Source organism: Bombyx mori, chromosome 21 (genome assembly GCF_030269925.1).
Source record: "Bombyx mori chromosome 21, ASM3026992v2".
Lineage (NCBI taxonomy): Eukaryota > Metazoa > Arthropoda > Insecta > Lepidoptera > Bombycidae > Bombyx > Bombyx mori.
In genome coordinates, this window is record NC_085127.1 from 10,198,948 (window position 1) to 10,215,520 (window position 16,573).

General features: G+C 34.1%; 1 protein-coding gene across 2 annotated transcripts in view; it reads right to left on the reverse strand.

Annotated features, from left to right (window-relative positions):
• NGR-A28 (neuropeptide receptor A28) overlaps positions 1-16,573 on the reverse strand; it is a 45,484-nt gene that overhangs the window by 4,240 nt on the left and 24,671 nt on the right. For both annotated transcript variants that reach the window (XM_062674543.1, NM_001134254.1), the window contains 5 exon segments: positions 15,065-15,170; positions 7,856-8,060; positions 6,671-6,824; positions 4,431-4,618; positions 964-1,016 (listed from right to left, as the gene is read on the reverse strand). In XM_062674543.1, coding sequence (XP_062530527.1) covers positions 964-1,016; positions 4,431-4,618; positions 6,671-6,824; positions 7,856-8,060; positions 15,065-15,170 — 706 coding nt within the window.

Consider the following 16,573-nt stretch of genomic DNA (forward strand, 5'->3'; position numbering starts at 1 on the left):
TGTATATAAATACGGTAATAATACACGAAAATATCGAAAACCCACTTTGTGTCCTTGAGATTGTTGTTCAAAATCCATAAAAAATTATAGATGTTTTCTTCAATTATAAAAATAGTTAAATATGTAAGTTAATATCAATGAAATTCCGCCATTTTGTCGTTTAATAAATTACCAGTGATACACTAAATTACAATATTGAAAGAAAAAACACAGCGCGCGATTATTTGTTATGGTTCGCCCAATCAAATCACTCATTCTTCATCTAGCTTTTATTTTATCTTTTCCATAATCATGAATACCTACAGAACGATGAGCACAAAACAAGCCAAAAGATAATTTTAAATTTAAATTTCGAAACAGAACTCCACAGAAAATTAATTTGAAATTGTAAACTTGTAATTGCAAAACAAACTCCAGATAAATATATCCGTAGAGTTCACTGAGGAACGTCGAAGCAAAAACCGGAAAATTGCACTTGTACTTCTTTTTTTGGATATTGGCAATAGGATTTTTTCGTCCCTATTCGTAGCCATCTTGTATGTAATCTTAAAAAAATGCCTAAATACGCTTTAAAAACCTTTTTGAAACGCTCTGATCGAATATAAACGTTAATACACAATACCTATACAATAAACATTGGTATAATGTTTTAAGAATGACCAAAATTAAATTGTAACTTGTATTATATCGGTTACAATATTTTGAGGTATGTAATATTATTAAGGTCGCTGAAATTATCTGTTCCTCTATTATCTGTTCCTCTAAAAGTGACTGAAAAAGTCACAAGGCAAGTGGCGGATTTGACTTTGAGATATTTACGTGACAACAAGTAAGTGTAACAACAAACGCCAAATGAAAAAAATTAGAAAAAAAGTTCGTATTAAATTGGCGGTTTAAATAAGTAAATTTAGTGGGCGATATGTACTAAATAATATTTATTTATTTACGTTCAAGAATACTCACTTGCGAAATACGAAGCTGGTCCACTAGAGTTATCGTTTCGGGTCTTTTGATTCCTGTGTATTAGAAAAGAGATTAATTATTTTAAGTATCTATAATGAAGTGGTGCTGGTCGATTTAAGTGAACTTGAAGCCATTGTCTAGTAAGAGAAGTTGTTGTAAAATAATGGAGGAACCTTGTAACTCACCCCCTTCGGGTAATCGAGCCGGATAATTAAGTAAATTAGTGGTCCCGTCAAAATTCGACTAAATGTTAATTGAAACTGTATGTTTAAGCATTATTATGGTTCTATTGTCAAATACTATATTTCTATAATATAATCACAGATTTTGCCAAAATTTACACTATAGATAAATAACATTAAAGACAAACAATATTAACCTATTCGGAATTTGACCACAGACTTTAAGCACTAACAAAAGTTTGACAATTGACAATAGACCAAGAGTATATTTAAATACTTATATATATATATATATATATGTTGTGTCAAATACATAGTGTGTGTAATGTTTTCTTTATTGATTTAATGTATCTTTTATGCATTATTGACGTGCAACATCTTATAATTCGATGGAGCCGCACGAAAAAACATGACTCATGGAGGCGTTCCATTTAAGGCTTGAAGTGTAAGCGAAAGCGCGCAACGAGCGACAAAGAGGCACAATCGGCCTCCGCGTTCGGCAGCGTTCGACATCTGTCTCTCTCTATACAATAATACATTTAAATGTTTTCGTCAAGTATGAAGTTCAGTGAAAAGTGAATGTGGTGTCAATTGTCTATACAAAATATCTATCAAACAAATAAAATTAAAATTTTCTTTAGAAATGAAACCATTCCATCAGTATTTTCTTATGACGTTATCACGTTCAACCATCGTCAGTAAGCCGACTTAGGGTGGATTCGACCAAACTTAAATTTATACTCGAGTAACTATACGAGGAATAACCTATTCCAAGATTTTAATCTCGAGTAAATCCATAGTCGTTTTTCCACGTATACTTGCCCTAGGATTAACAATACGCGAATAGCAGAGTGAATGGTGAACAAAAATAAAATCCGGCAAATAAATGTTGTTGTTCAACGGCATAGTGTAAGAGCATAGAAATCGTCAACTCGATTTTGCCGTATTTTAGTGTGAAAAAGTAGCTGTTGTGAAAAATATCCAGCTGTCAAACGTATTATGTTTATTTGTTGTTTGATTGAGGGAATTGTCAAGTTTTGTCGTGTGGTTTTATCTTTTTTCGTTTAAACGTTGCGTTATACAATGCCAGACTATTAATAATAATTTAGTGCATTGCGTTGACTTGAAATTAAAACAGAATAAATATTTATGAAATGACAGAAATCAGATGTTGGACTGACTGCCGCCATTACTTTATTCTAGGAATAGCTCCGTTATTCCGTACGAAAGGGCGGTATAGTAACAATTCCCGAATAGGCCCACTATTCTTAGAATTGTAGATGGTAAAACGTAAAATTGATTTACTCTCGATTAACTGACGAGTTATTCTAAGAATAAGATTTACTCTTGTTTGGTCGAATCGACCCTTAACAGACAATCGATTTTTTTTTTTTAAATATTAGTATTGTGCACTTCTTCTCTATATTCTCTTTAAGTGAAGAAATTTTCATACTCCTCCTCCGCGCAATTTTCGTAAAAAGGTATCCCTTTGTTCCCCTCCCAAAGTTTTTGCTTCACGTATTATTAAGTAAATAAGTAGCTACTACCTAAATAGTACATGTGGCAATAGATCTCAAGTGATAGTTTTGAGTGATTAGTAGCCCTGACTTCGGTACCGGAATCGATACCCGGTTGGACGTAGTCTATTTGTAAAACATATTATTATTTAGTACTAGTTGACCCGGCAGACTTCGTAGTGCCTCAATCGAAAAATAAAAGACCTAAACTTTTGTATAAAATATAAGTAAACTTAAAACAAACAAAAGGAATCCGTCCGACACATCAAAGGAATCCAATTAATTGTTTTTTGTGTTTTTAAACAACATAATATATTATTTATATTTGCTTGAGAAATGACTAGTTTGATTACTGAATATTCAATGATTGAACACTTTACTGAATATTCAAAACGTTTTTTTTTATTGCTTAGATGGGTGGACGAGCTCACAGCCCACCTGGTGTTAAATGGTAACTGGAGCCCATAGACATCTACAACGTAAATGCGCCACCCACCATATAAGTTCTAAGGTCTCAGTATAGTTACAACGTTACAACGTTAAAATATCAAACCTAAAAATGATCTCATTAAAAAGATTAATACTGCGAGTGATCACACACAATCGTACATTTCGAAAGCAAAATTAAAAGACTTTTTTTGTTTCGCTCGCTCGACTCAATTAATATCAATCCGGTCTCATTTCTATGTTTGTTATCGGATTTTCATTAAAAATATTACCGCCCACATTTTTTTCTATCAATAGTCTCAAGTTAAAAGATTGTCTTGTACTTGTACGTACTATAAATAACCTTCACATGAGCCTCACGTGGATACTACCGTTCATATCTATATATATATAAAAATGAATTGCTGTTCGTTAGTCTCGCTAAAAGTCGAGAACGGCTGGACCAATTTGGCTAATTTTGTTCTTGTATTATTTGCGGAAGTCCAGAGAAGGTTTAAAAGGTAGATAAATATGAAAATGCTCGGAATTAAATAAAAACAACAACTTTGTTTTTCCTTTGATGAGTCCCCCGTCGGACGGATTCCTTTTGTTTGCTTTAAGTTTATTTTATACAAAAGTTTAGGTCTTTTATTTATCGATTGAGTCACTACGAAGTCTGCCGGGTCAGCTAGCTTTGAATAAATATTTATTCAGTATTAAAAGAAATACAGTAGGTATACAGAATAACAAACAACTACAACTATGGAGGCCATGATCTTAAAGATTTTGGCTATTGCCTAAAATCTAACTGTCTCTTCAAACTTCTATTCATCTGGCTACTGGCCTTAGTATCAGTCAGCTGTCTCCCTACTTAAATCCCCAATTATCAATCCCCAACTTTCTACCTTGCTGTAGGTAGGGCTGTGAGCCCGTACAAATAGGCACCAAGCTTCTGTCTATTTCTGCTAAGTAGTAGTCATACATTCCGGGTTAATGGGTTAGGCAGCCCTTTAAGCCCATCAATATATTTGAGTCTTCGGCCTCACGTCTCAAGGTAACCATGTCAATAGTCGGTGTTACGTCTCTAACCTATGATACCTAATAAAACGCCAGATGGGTATTTTTTTTCATTCATTCTTGCTCCTGGCTCTTGAATATTGGCCATTTGTAATTCCACAAAATATAAAAATAGAATTCATTCGCTGTTGAATAACGCAATTGTATTACTAAGGCTTCAATTTCCGATATCGAATAATCGATAAACAGTATTAAGACTTATCGATATTACGACAAACCTGGCAATTCTGTAGGCTTACTAAGACTTATCGATATTAAGACAAACCTGGCAATACTGTAGGCTCCTTGCGTATGCAGAATATCTTCCGTAGGGCCAGAATTAAAGCTCTAAGGTCCACGGTGTAGGAGCCATACACCAGGGGGTCCATGCACGAGTTTGACACAGCCATGATGAAGAAAAAGTCTTGTAATCGCTTTGGAACACGCATAGCTGATTCCCAGTCCAGCATGTACCTGGGCAACAAATTTTCGTTTCAGATGTGGTAGAAATGTTATTTGTTAAGTAATTTATTATTAAGATGCAATTGGTTCGTGTTGTTTGTACATTAGATATGATATTATATATAATACCAATAAACCCACAATTATAAAAAAGCTTGCAATTATAAATTATAAAAAACGATATTTGACGTTGTTTTAATTTTTTTTAAATAAATAAACAGTTATTGTGGCATAACTATAATAGTCAGACATATGCTGTCCCTACACTTTTTGTAAATAATAATGTGTTCTACAAAGTCGTAGTACATTATTTTAATCTATAATCAATAGTTTTCGCAGGGCAGGCGATGTAAAGAATACTTTAGGAATTTTTTTACACCTTGGATTACTTATTTGGTGTTTTAGTAAGGATCCCTAATTTAAAAAAAAAATAGCCTATATCACTCAAGGATAGTGTAGATTCCAAGCAGTGAAAAATTTTTTCAAATCGGTCAGTAGTTTCAGAGCATATTCAAGACAAACAAACAAACAAATCTTTCCTCTTTATAATATTATATTAGTATAGAAGTATAGATGACAAAAAAATTGTAATATCATGTTGTGCTATGGTCTTGTACTATTATTATCAATTGATGCATGGAATATGTCGTCTTGAAGTGGCGCGAGCGAATAGAACTCTATTCACATTCTATTCTAGGGGTACTACCATTTATCGTTCTCGTCGAAGGGCTCGGCGAGTAAATTAACCCACAGACACAGCCCACTGAGTTTCTCGCCGGATCTTCTTAGTGGGTCGCGTTTCCGATCCGGTGGTAGATTCTGCGAAGCACGGCTCTTACTAGGGTCCGTATTAGCATCACTCCGGTTTGAGCCCCGTGAGCTTACCTACTAGTTAAGGTTACGCTGATATGGTCTCTCTAGACCATCAGCTTAGGAAGGAAAAAAAAGCTACAATGATTAGTTTTGCGCGGTTTACACCTAATGGGGTCCAAATGGTCCACCTTACAGTGTTATCTACGCTGCACTTTAAATAGATAGTGCGAAAGTAATATTTTCAAAAAGTGTATCTCTATTATTATGTGTAAATCAATACTGCAATTCCAAACAGTTGCCCGAAATCCAGTTCAATTGAGATTAGTGCGAAAAACCTTTATTCAATATTTCCTGTTTCCTGGTAGGTACAAGTCAATAATTTAGAATACGGTTAAATAGCTGCGCTAAATTAATCGCTGAAATGGCCTCTCAAGGCTATCACCTTAGGTAGGATAAAAAAAAAAGCAACAAAGATCCGGAGCAGTCATACTGCTGAATTCGTCCAAACATACAAATATCCGAACAGATAAATGCGTAAATATTGTAATAAATATCGAAAACAAAATAGCCTGAATTAATAATAATAATTAAGCAATGGTTTTCGAAATTCAAAACTTCGCTTTGTATTTCTAATGAATAAAATTTGCATACGCAACCATTTTTTTTTTATGTTTTAGTAGATGTCCATTTACTTTACAGCAGCTGTGTTCAGCTTTTTATGTGGCTAAGTGGGTACGTAACAAGAGTAAAAGGGTGTCATTACTCTTGAAATATGTAGGGCAAAGGTCTGTTTTCATTTTCCTTTACTCTGATAGAAAAATTGATGGCCTACCATTGCATAGGTAAACGTTTCACCCTTGTTATTCATATGACGAGATTCATGATAGACTAAATAACATATTATTAATCTATTTTTATTTTCAGAGATAGCTGATATACTAAATAACAACATATAATAGCTTAGATGGGTGGGCAAGCTTACAGCCCACCTGGTGTTAAGTAGTTACTGGAGCCCATAGACATCTATGACGTGAATGCGCCACCCACCTTGAGATATAAGTTCTAAGTTCTCAGTTTAGTTACAACGGCTGCGCCGCGCTTCAAGCCGAAACGCATTACTTCTTCACGCAGAAATAGACAGGGCGGTGGTACCTACCCGCGCGGACTCACAAGAGGGCCTACCACCAGTACAACCAATATCTCGTACAAACCCGTATTACCCGTACGATAGTAGTCCGTATCAATGCTTACCATAATGTCATAGTAGCGTAAGGAAACCAGCAACAAGCGAAGACAGTGACAATAGTGACTGTCATCCGTAAAGTCCTCCGTCGAGCGCGAACTAAGGGTCGCTGGTCAGACCGACGTAGGATAACACGCCGGCTATTTGACGGCGGTTCCTTTTCTAGGAATTAAAAAAAAAAACATATTAGTAGGCAGCGACTTGACTCTGCTCCTCGCATTGCTGAAGTCCATGGGCGACGGTAACCACTCACCATCAGGTGAGCCGTATGCTCACCTGCCTACACGGGCAATAAAAAAAATAAAAAAAGATGTGTGGTGTCGTGGGACACGGGATAGGAACGAAGTTCCTTATTATAAAAATATTAATTTTAAGTTCTATTCGAGGTATAAAGAAAATAATTATTCGGGTCGGGTATACATTTTTTATTATGATTTCTTTATTGATAAAAAAAAAATGTTGTTGTTTGTACGTTATTACAAAGTTAAGTTACACACTGTGTGCATTACTAATGTGTACGTTATTACAAAGTTAAGTCGTACACTGTGTACATTACTAATAAAAATCTTACGTTACGGACTTTTTTCCCGGTTAGAGTATCCCTCCGCATCGTCCCATAAGGAACTTCGTTTAATAAAAAACATTCTAATTACGATTTTATTGGTGGTAAGGCAGTAGTCATTATTCAGTAACATTTAAACAGAAGAATAAAACAAATAGCTATTGTAACAACAGGGGATTTCCGATCATAGTCAGTATTTTTGGTTATTAATTGGAATCAGAAGTAGAAATTCGGTTGTGGCTTCTTGCCTCTTGCTGCTTTTTTTAAATCTTTTAAAGATAACCTTAAATAGTTAAATAATTAAAAAGTTGTCCTCGGTAGAACTTCCCCAGACTGTTTATTTTGTCTAGAGTCGTATAACGTCAAACAAAAGGCAAAATTTGTTAGCTAAATGTAAACAGACATACTTCACTGATCTCGATCGAGCAAGCACATCTAAGAATAGTTTCCAATACAAAACGATATCAACTTATTTGATACGGACTCTTGTACTTAATAGAACCTTATTATGATGGCTCATCATGATGATCATCTTATGATGATGTAAAAAGTCTTAATCATTTAATAACAGTTTAATAATAGTTTCTCACGTAAGAGTCATAAAGTTTAAAATTATAATAATTTCACCAACCTGAATTCTGTTTTGAGTTCCTCGATATCTTGTAGAAAATGCACAAATAGCATATTGTTATTACTAACAGAGGCACGAAATACATCGCGCTAAGACAAATGACGTTATACGCTAACTCTTGCTGATGATTCGAGAAGGCTTCAAAGGAAACGCACTGCTTGAAGTCCGGTATTTGCGGGTGTTCCATTACACGAAATACTGCGCTCTGAAACAAATTCAAATTCAATTCAAATTCAAAATCATTTATTTCAACTTAGATGTCAGTATAACACACTTGTTGAATGTCAAAATATAAATAACAATGTTAACTCTACCACCGGTTCACAGTCCTGAGAAGAACCGGCGAAACAAACTCAGCGGGCTTTTTTTTTGTTTTTTTTCAAATTTTTTTTTTTATGTAAGTAATGCACTTTTTGTCTATTACTTCGTGTCTTCAAGTGCTATGTAACGCATGTAATGAACTATCATGTAATAATAATGAGAAACATATATGTATTTTAGTACAATTTTTTTTCCGATGAACCAAAATAAAATATAAATGTGGAAAGGCTTAATAATTTTTATTTTTTAGTTTACTTATTTGGGGCTTACGACAAAGGGAAGATCTTCCACCGAGCGGGTGATATTGCTCGGTAGACCGACGGTCCGAATGTTGTTGTTCGGAACTTGTATATATGCGCTTTATCTTGAAAATGTCGTAAGCGAGATTCAGGCATCTGTCAATTATCTTGCATTGTATGATGGCTACCTGCCACACTTATGCTTAAGCCTCGCCAGGGATTGATAGTGGGTGTGATAGCTTTTATAATCTGTATCTACTCGCTACAATGAAAAAGAAAAAATAATTCATATTACATTGTTTACTTCAAGTGATGCTGGTTGAAGCCAATCCCACATATGATTATTAAAAAAACATCTGGAATATATGTACAGATTAGCTTAACAAACAAAAATGTTACAAAAGACAACTTTGATTCAAGCACTATTCCGGTCACCGTCCTCGTCGAACTCGTCGATTACGACGAAGAATTGCGAAAAGCGAATGAACTAGCCCATAGATAGGATGCTTTTGAGATGTGGTGCTGGAGAAGAATGCTCAGGATACCTTAGACAGCGAAGAGAAGCAATCTGTCTGTCTTAGATCAACTGCAGATCAAGACTAGACTGTCCACACTCTGCCTTCGCCGCGCACTCGAGTACTTCGGTCATATTGCTCGGAAAACACCGGATAGCTTAGAGAGACTATTCGTGACAGGGAAGATCGAGGGAAAGAGACCGCGCGGGCGCAGTCCGACTAGGTGGTTCGACCAAATCCGCACCACACTCGAGATCCCATTCCACGACGCCCTTCATGCGGCCAATGACCGGAGGCGCTGGCGGGACATTATAAGGAGCAAAATCCTGTCGACATATAATGGTCACGACCCTCAGCAGTGAGGAAACGACGCGAGGAGGAGGAGCCCAATAGACACAAACCACTGAGCCTCTCGCCAGATCTTCTCAGTGGACCACGTATCCGATCCGGTGGTAGATTCTGCGAAGCACTGCTCTAACTAGGGCCAGCGTTAGCAAGCTCTCAGGTTGAGCCCCGTGAGTTCACTTACCAGCCAGAGTGTAGCAAAAATAGTGCCATAAGCTACCAGCGAATTGATATAGATAAAAAAGGCACAATTTTTTTCTCCAAATTAGGAATGACTATCGTAATTCTTTTCACGCCCGACCCATATAAGTCAGGATTGATAAAATTCCCCAATTTACGAAGTCAACGTCTCCCAAAGAAAAAAAAACAAACGATTTTCCTGATACGTTTCGAGTGATCGGGAATAAAATATTCGTTTATTTATCTGAAAATTGGTTTCCAGCACGCTCAGCTTTTAATTTATTGCCTTTAGCGAAGTATCTAAAGAAAAACTAACTTCCTTACAAAATACCTTGGAGTCACACCGTGAAATCAATAAATTTGAAAGCTCATTTAAATGTAAATTTCTTATCATCCTTGTTAGTGTTCAAAATCTAACGTTTCATCCAGATCATTTTTTTTCTTCAATACTATTTGTATGCTGCATAATTTTTAATACGCTTTCATTAGCTTCAGACGTATGTATGTTAGTATGTAACGGAATCTTTGAACATGAATTTGATCCCCTTCAAAACGTCGGATTAACTCGAAATTTGGTATACTTATTAAGGACCGATGACAATTTAATATTTAAAAAAATAATTAAAAAAATTGAAATTTAACTAAAAAATGAAAAATAAATTATAGTTTTAAAAAAAACTAAAAAAATACGTGTAATGAATGATTGAATGTCAATCTGTCATATGACAATTGATAGTTGTTTAAATAATTTTTCGGTTAATGGACGTTGTGAAATGTGTGTTAAAGAATTATTGAAGAAAGGGCATTAAATGTTGTTTCTTGTTGTTTAGAAGAAACGCAATTTCGTCTTTTCTTATTTAAACACCGTAATTACTATTATAAAACAACATTTTTGCTAATATATTGAGAAAATGGAGAAATTAAGATTTGATTTTACAATGAAATCAATGGCGGATGGAAAACAAACCTCATATGCATAACTTCCATTGCTACACCAAGTGGACAAGTTTTTGGAATCCCAGTCGAATATCAACCTGTAAATCTTCATAAGGTGATCACAACTACTCCTAACTACACCAGAGTAAAAAACTCTTTAGTAAAAAGGCATCAAACGAGGAAAATATGGATAACTGTGACGGAGGAAATTTCAAAAACATATTTGGATGAAGAACAAAATTTGCAATTCAATGATTGTTATTTGGAAGAGATTTCAGAACAACCTGTTAGTTATGAATCGACATCTAGTGATTCTAATCACATGCTTGAAAAACTGTTAGAAAAATTACAAGAACAAAAACAGCAGAAACCAGAAAAACAAAATTTAGGGAAAATTGCAAAGGATTTTATTATAGAAAAATTCAACGGCCGTAATTCAAATGCATTACAGTGGATCAAAGATTTTAATAAGGAATGTGAACGTTTTCAAATAAACGAGGATAAAAAAAAATTGAAATTTTGAAGAACTTCTTAGAAAATGCTAGTGTAGATTGGTACAGTTGTATGCTGATGAAGCTTACAGTAGAATCAGAATGGAGCAAATGGGAGAAAAATTTTTGTGAGACATTTGCAAACAAAGGATGGTCCTCCACTAGATATGCTCTTGCCTTTAAATATCAATCGGGATCCTTACTTGAGTATGCTTTAAAGAAGGAGAAATTATTGTTGGAAGTCAGGAAGACAGTGGATACCGGAACAATTATTGATCTCATAGCATTTGGTTTACCCAATTATGTGGCGGACAAGATTGACAGAGAAACATTACAAAGAACGGAAGACCTTTACAATGAGATAGGAAAATTGGAACATCTGGTGATGAAAAATAAATATGAAAAAAGGAACAGCTCATATAATTTAGATAATAAAGGGAAAAAGATTGACGAAAAGAAACCATGCCCAATCTGTTTAAATGAGAAAAAAGGAAAACGGTTCCACCCAGAGGACAGCTGTTAATTCAAAGAAAAAAATAAAAAAGCTGTGGTAAAAACAGTAAATAATTCAGAATTGGAAATAGAACTGAATGAGACAAACCCAAAAAACTAGAAATACCACCATTAATAAAAATATGTTTACAAATAAATGACACTTTGAAGGTTTCTGGAATCTATGACTCTGGATCTAATGTTTCTTTAATTAATGCAAGATTATTGAAAATACAAGAGAAACAGAAGACAAATGATATGCAAGTTGTAAACTTAAAAACTATTAATGGTGAGAAAAAAACGAAAGGTATGGTGACGCTAAAAATAAAAATCTACAATATTGAAAGAAATATGGATATTTTTGTGGTGGATAATGAAAATTTTAACTATGACTTCTTAATTGGTTTGGATTGTATAAAAAAATTCAAATTAATACAAAATGAAGAACTTAACATCATACAATATCCCGAAAAGAAAAGCATAATCTCAAATGAACATTGTTCTAATGAGAATAATGTAACAAATGTCGGAATTCCTGATGTACTAGGTGACAAAAATAAAGAACAAACATTTAAAGAGAGAATAGAAGAGAAAGAGAAGATAGAGATGGAACTATACTCTGAGATAGTAAAAAAGGGTACTACTATAAATACCAACAAATTGTGTGAAATTAATTTCAATGAACATGTAAACATTGATGAATTTCAAATGTCTGTAAATCATCTAGATTTATATCAGCAATCAAAAATTGAGAAGTTAGTAGATAAATACAAATCTGTTTTTGCTAAGGACAAATATGATGTTGGCTCTGTGCAGGATTATGAAGCCCATATAGACTTGATGGTAGATAAATACTGCTATAAGCGTCCGTACAGATGCACAATTGAAGACAGAACAGAAATTGAAAGTCAAATATCGAAGCTACTACAGAAAAATTTGATAGAGGAATCTTACAGCCCGTTTGCTGCTCCTGTAACTCTAGCATATAAGAAAGAAGATGATAAAAAAACAAGATTATGCATAGATTTCAGAGATTTAAACAAAATAGTAGTTCCACAATCACAACCTTTCCCACTTATAGAGGACTTAATGACCAAAACAGTAAACTGTAAGTATTATTCTACATTAGATATAAACTCAGCATTTTGGTCGATCCCATTGAAAATTCAAGATAGACATAAGACTGCTTTTGTGACACAAGAAGGACATTTTCAATGGACTTGTCTCCCATTTGGGTTAAAGACTGCACCAGCGATTTTCCAAAGAATATTGAGCAATATTATAAGAAAACACAGACTATCTAACTTTGCAGTAAACTTTATTGACGACATCTTAATTTTTTCTAAAACTTTTGAGGAACATATACAACACATATCGAGACTACTGGAAGCAATACAAAAGGAAGGGTTTAGACTGAAATTTTCAAAATGTACATTTGCAAGTCACCATGCTAAATACTTGGGTCATATAATAGAAGACAATTCAGTTAGACCTCTGAAAGATTATTTAACTGCTGTCAAAAGCTTCCCAATTCCAGAAACAAGGAAAAATATACGGCAGTTTTTGGGAAAAGTAAATTTTCATCATAAGTTTGTACCACATAGTGCAATTATCCTCGATCCATTACATAACTTATTAAGGAAAGATGCGAAATTTGTATGGACGGCAGAATGCCAGGAAGCATTTGATAAAATTAGAGCATTGCTTTGCTCAGAACCAATCCTAAAAATATTTGACCCAGATTCACCGATAAGAATTTACACAGATGCTAGTATCAAAGGAGTTGGAGCAGTGTTGAAACAAGACGATGAAAACGGCGTGAGTAAACCGGTTGCTTATTTTTCGAAGAAATTAACAGAAGCACAGAAAAAGAAGAAGGCAATATACTTAGAATGTCTGGCGATAAAAGAAGCAGTCAAATACTGGCAACATTGGCTTATGGGAAAAGAATTTATGGTATACACAGATCATAAACCCCTGGAAAATATGAACATTAAAGCTCGAACTGATGAGGAACTAGGTGATTTAACATATTATCTATCACAATATAATTTTGAAATTAAATACAACCCAGGAAAATCAAATCAAAAAGCGGACTGCTTAAGCCGAAATCCAGTCCTAGAAGCAAATGATAAAAACGACGATTTTTTAAAGGTCGTAAATTTAATCGACCTACAAGAAATAAAGAATGACCAGCTAACAAATCCAGACCTACAAAAAGAAAAGAATAAGCATATATTAGAGAATGAAGTTTATTACAAGAAAAATAAAAGAAGAAATAAGATTATACTGTCAGAAAAACTTAGCAAAGCTCTAATAAAAAAAGTCCATGACACATACTGCCATATTGGAAGAACCCAGATCACAAATAAAATAACACCATTTTCAGCCAAGAATATTACAGCAAACATTAATAAAATGTGTGATGCGTGTGAAATCTGCATTAAAAACAAGTCCAGGAGGAAGTCGAAATATGGTTTAATGTCACATTTGGGACCAGCCACACACCCGTTTGAAATTGTATCCATCGATACTATTGGGGGCTTTGGAGGATCCCGATCAACCAAAAGGTATTTGCATCTTCTAGTGGATCATTTCACACGGTATGCCTTTATTTGTACATCAAAAACTCAAGGCTCCAATGATTTCATCAAGCTAATGCAAAAGGTAACAAAAAATTATGACGTTAATATGGTATTATCAGACCAATACCCTGGCATAAATTCAAAAGAATTTAAAGAATTTCTAAAGAATAATAATATCAAAATAGTTTTCACAGCTGTTGATGCGCCTTTTTCGAATGGGCTTAACGAAAAATTAAATCAAACACTAACAAATAAGATAAGATGTAAAATAAACGAAAGCGATAAGAAGACATCTTGGACAACAATTGCACAAGAATGCGTAGAAAAATATAATGAAACAGAACACACAGTTACAAAGTTTGCTCCCAGGTACCTTCTAGAGGGTGAAAATGTGAGTATTCTACCACTACATTTGAAAACAAGTTGTACAACAGAAGATTTGAGAAGAGATCGAAAATTAGCCTTAGAAAACACAATAAAATCTCACAATTATAATAAAAATATATTTGACCAGTACAGAGAAGGGTGTAAATTGGAAGAAGGAGATAGTGTTTATATGGAGAATGGAAATAAACTAAACAGGAAGAAAATGGATGAATTGAGAACAGGGCCATACAAAATACTAAAGAAGATTTCAGAATCGATCTATGAAGTTGACACCGGACACAAAAAAGCAGAATCAAACCTCTACCATATAACAAAGTTGTCTCCAGTGTCTATCTGATGTGATAAACAATTGTAAAATCATTCACTGCCTCTTACAATTGTCTTTTCAGCGGGGGAGATGTAATGAATGATTGAATGTCAATCTGTCATATCACAATTGATAGTTGTTTAAATAATTTTTCGGTTAATGGACGTTGTGAAATGTGTGTTAAAGAATTATTGAAGAAAGGGCATTAAATGTTGTTTCTTGTTGTTTAGAAGAAACGCAATTTCGTCTTTTCTTATTTAAACACCGTAATTACTATTATATACGCTTTATAGAAAATCCATCTAAAAAATAGAAAATCAATTTTAATTAATTTTAATTAAAAATAGTGTAAAAAAAATTATTTTATTGTAAATTTTTTTTCAACTTTCACTTGTCATTTTTATGTCTCACCTGTGGCAGGCTAAGCAATAAAGCGAACGCCCAAGCTACGTAAAGCATCATCTTGCTCCTTTTTCTAGCGATGGCCAACCTCAATGGATATATTATAGCAAAAAATCTGAAACAAAATTTTCAAACTATACAATATTTAGTGAAAACACTTACTTGTTACGACAACCACAAAAACCTATGCTGAAGTGCTGAAGACAGAACAAAGTTTCAAATCTATCGGACAAAGGGCACGAGACCAAAATAACAAAAATTAACACACACATACTGTTATCAAGTAACACTTCCGGCCTCACATAATAAATTATTTACGAACTAGTTAAGGTACATCCTAATAATTAGGCAATATATTGAAATTATTATTGTCTTATAATATAATTAGTAATTTCATAATCAAGTAAATAGTTGATTCATATTTCTTTATACTTATACTTATACGAGTAATATTTTATTAGCGCCTTCCTCTTGACAGCTTCCGACGCAATAAGCCTTTAATGTTATTTATATTATTTAATTCGATATTATTCTTTTTTATTTTTTTATTGCTTAGATGGGTGGACGAGCTCACAGCCCACCTGGTGTAAAGTGGTTACTGGAGCCCATAGACATCCACAACGTAAATGCGCCACCCACCTTGAGATACAAGTTCTAAGGTCTCAAGTATAGTTACAACGGCTGCCCCACCCTTCAAACCGAAACTCATTACTGCTTCACGGCAGAAATAGGCAGGGTGGTGGTACCCACCCGCGCGGACTCACAAGAGGTCCTACCACCAGTAATTACGGAAATTATAATTTTGCGGGTTTTAATTTTATTACACGATGTTATTCCTTCACCGTGGAAGTCAATCGTGAACATTTGTTGAGTACGTATTTCATTAGAAAAATTGGTACCCGCCTGCGGGATTCGAACACCGGTGCATCGCTTCAACACGAATGCACCGGACGTCTTATCCGTTAGGCCACGACGACTACAAATAATAATTGTACGTAAATAATCAACAGAATAATTAAGATAAACAATGTTTAATATTACCTATTAGGTTTGTATTAAAATACGTCAAGATGATTGTATAAATACCGGCGGTTAGCATATTTCTGATTCATTGTCATAAAACACCCCTGAAGTGCCAGCAACAACAGAGTTTCAATTCAATCGAATAAACCACGCGGACGGACAGAACTTGAATAAACTAAAAAAGTTACAGTTATATTTGTATATAACTGTAACTTTTTTAGTTTATTAATGACGTGTAAATTAATATTTTATTAAAAATATTTTATTAATATTTTATTACTACAAATTACACGTCAGTTGGATTCGACACGAAGATTAAATTAAATTTTATGTACCTTTACCAATTTGGTAGAGTTGCAATCAGAAACATACATAATACAATCAGACTAACTAATCTACGTAGATAGACAGACATTCTACTAATTTAAAAATTGAACACTAGACGATGACCGAGCTTTGCCAGGTATTTTTTTTTATAAATTGTGTTTTTTAGAA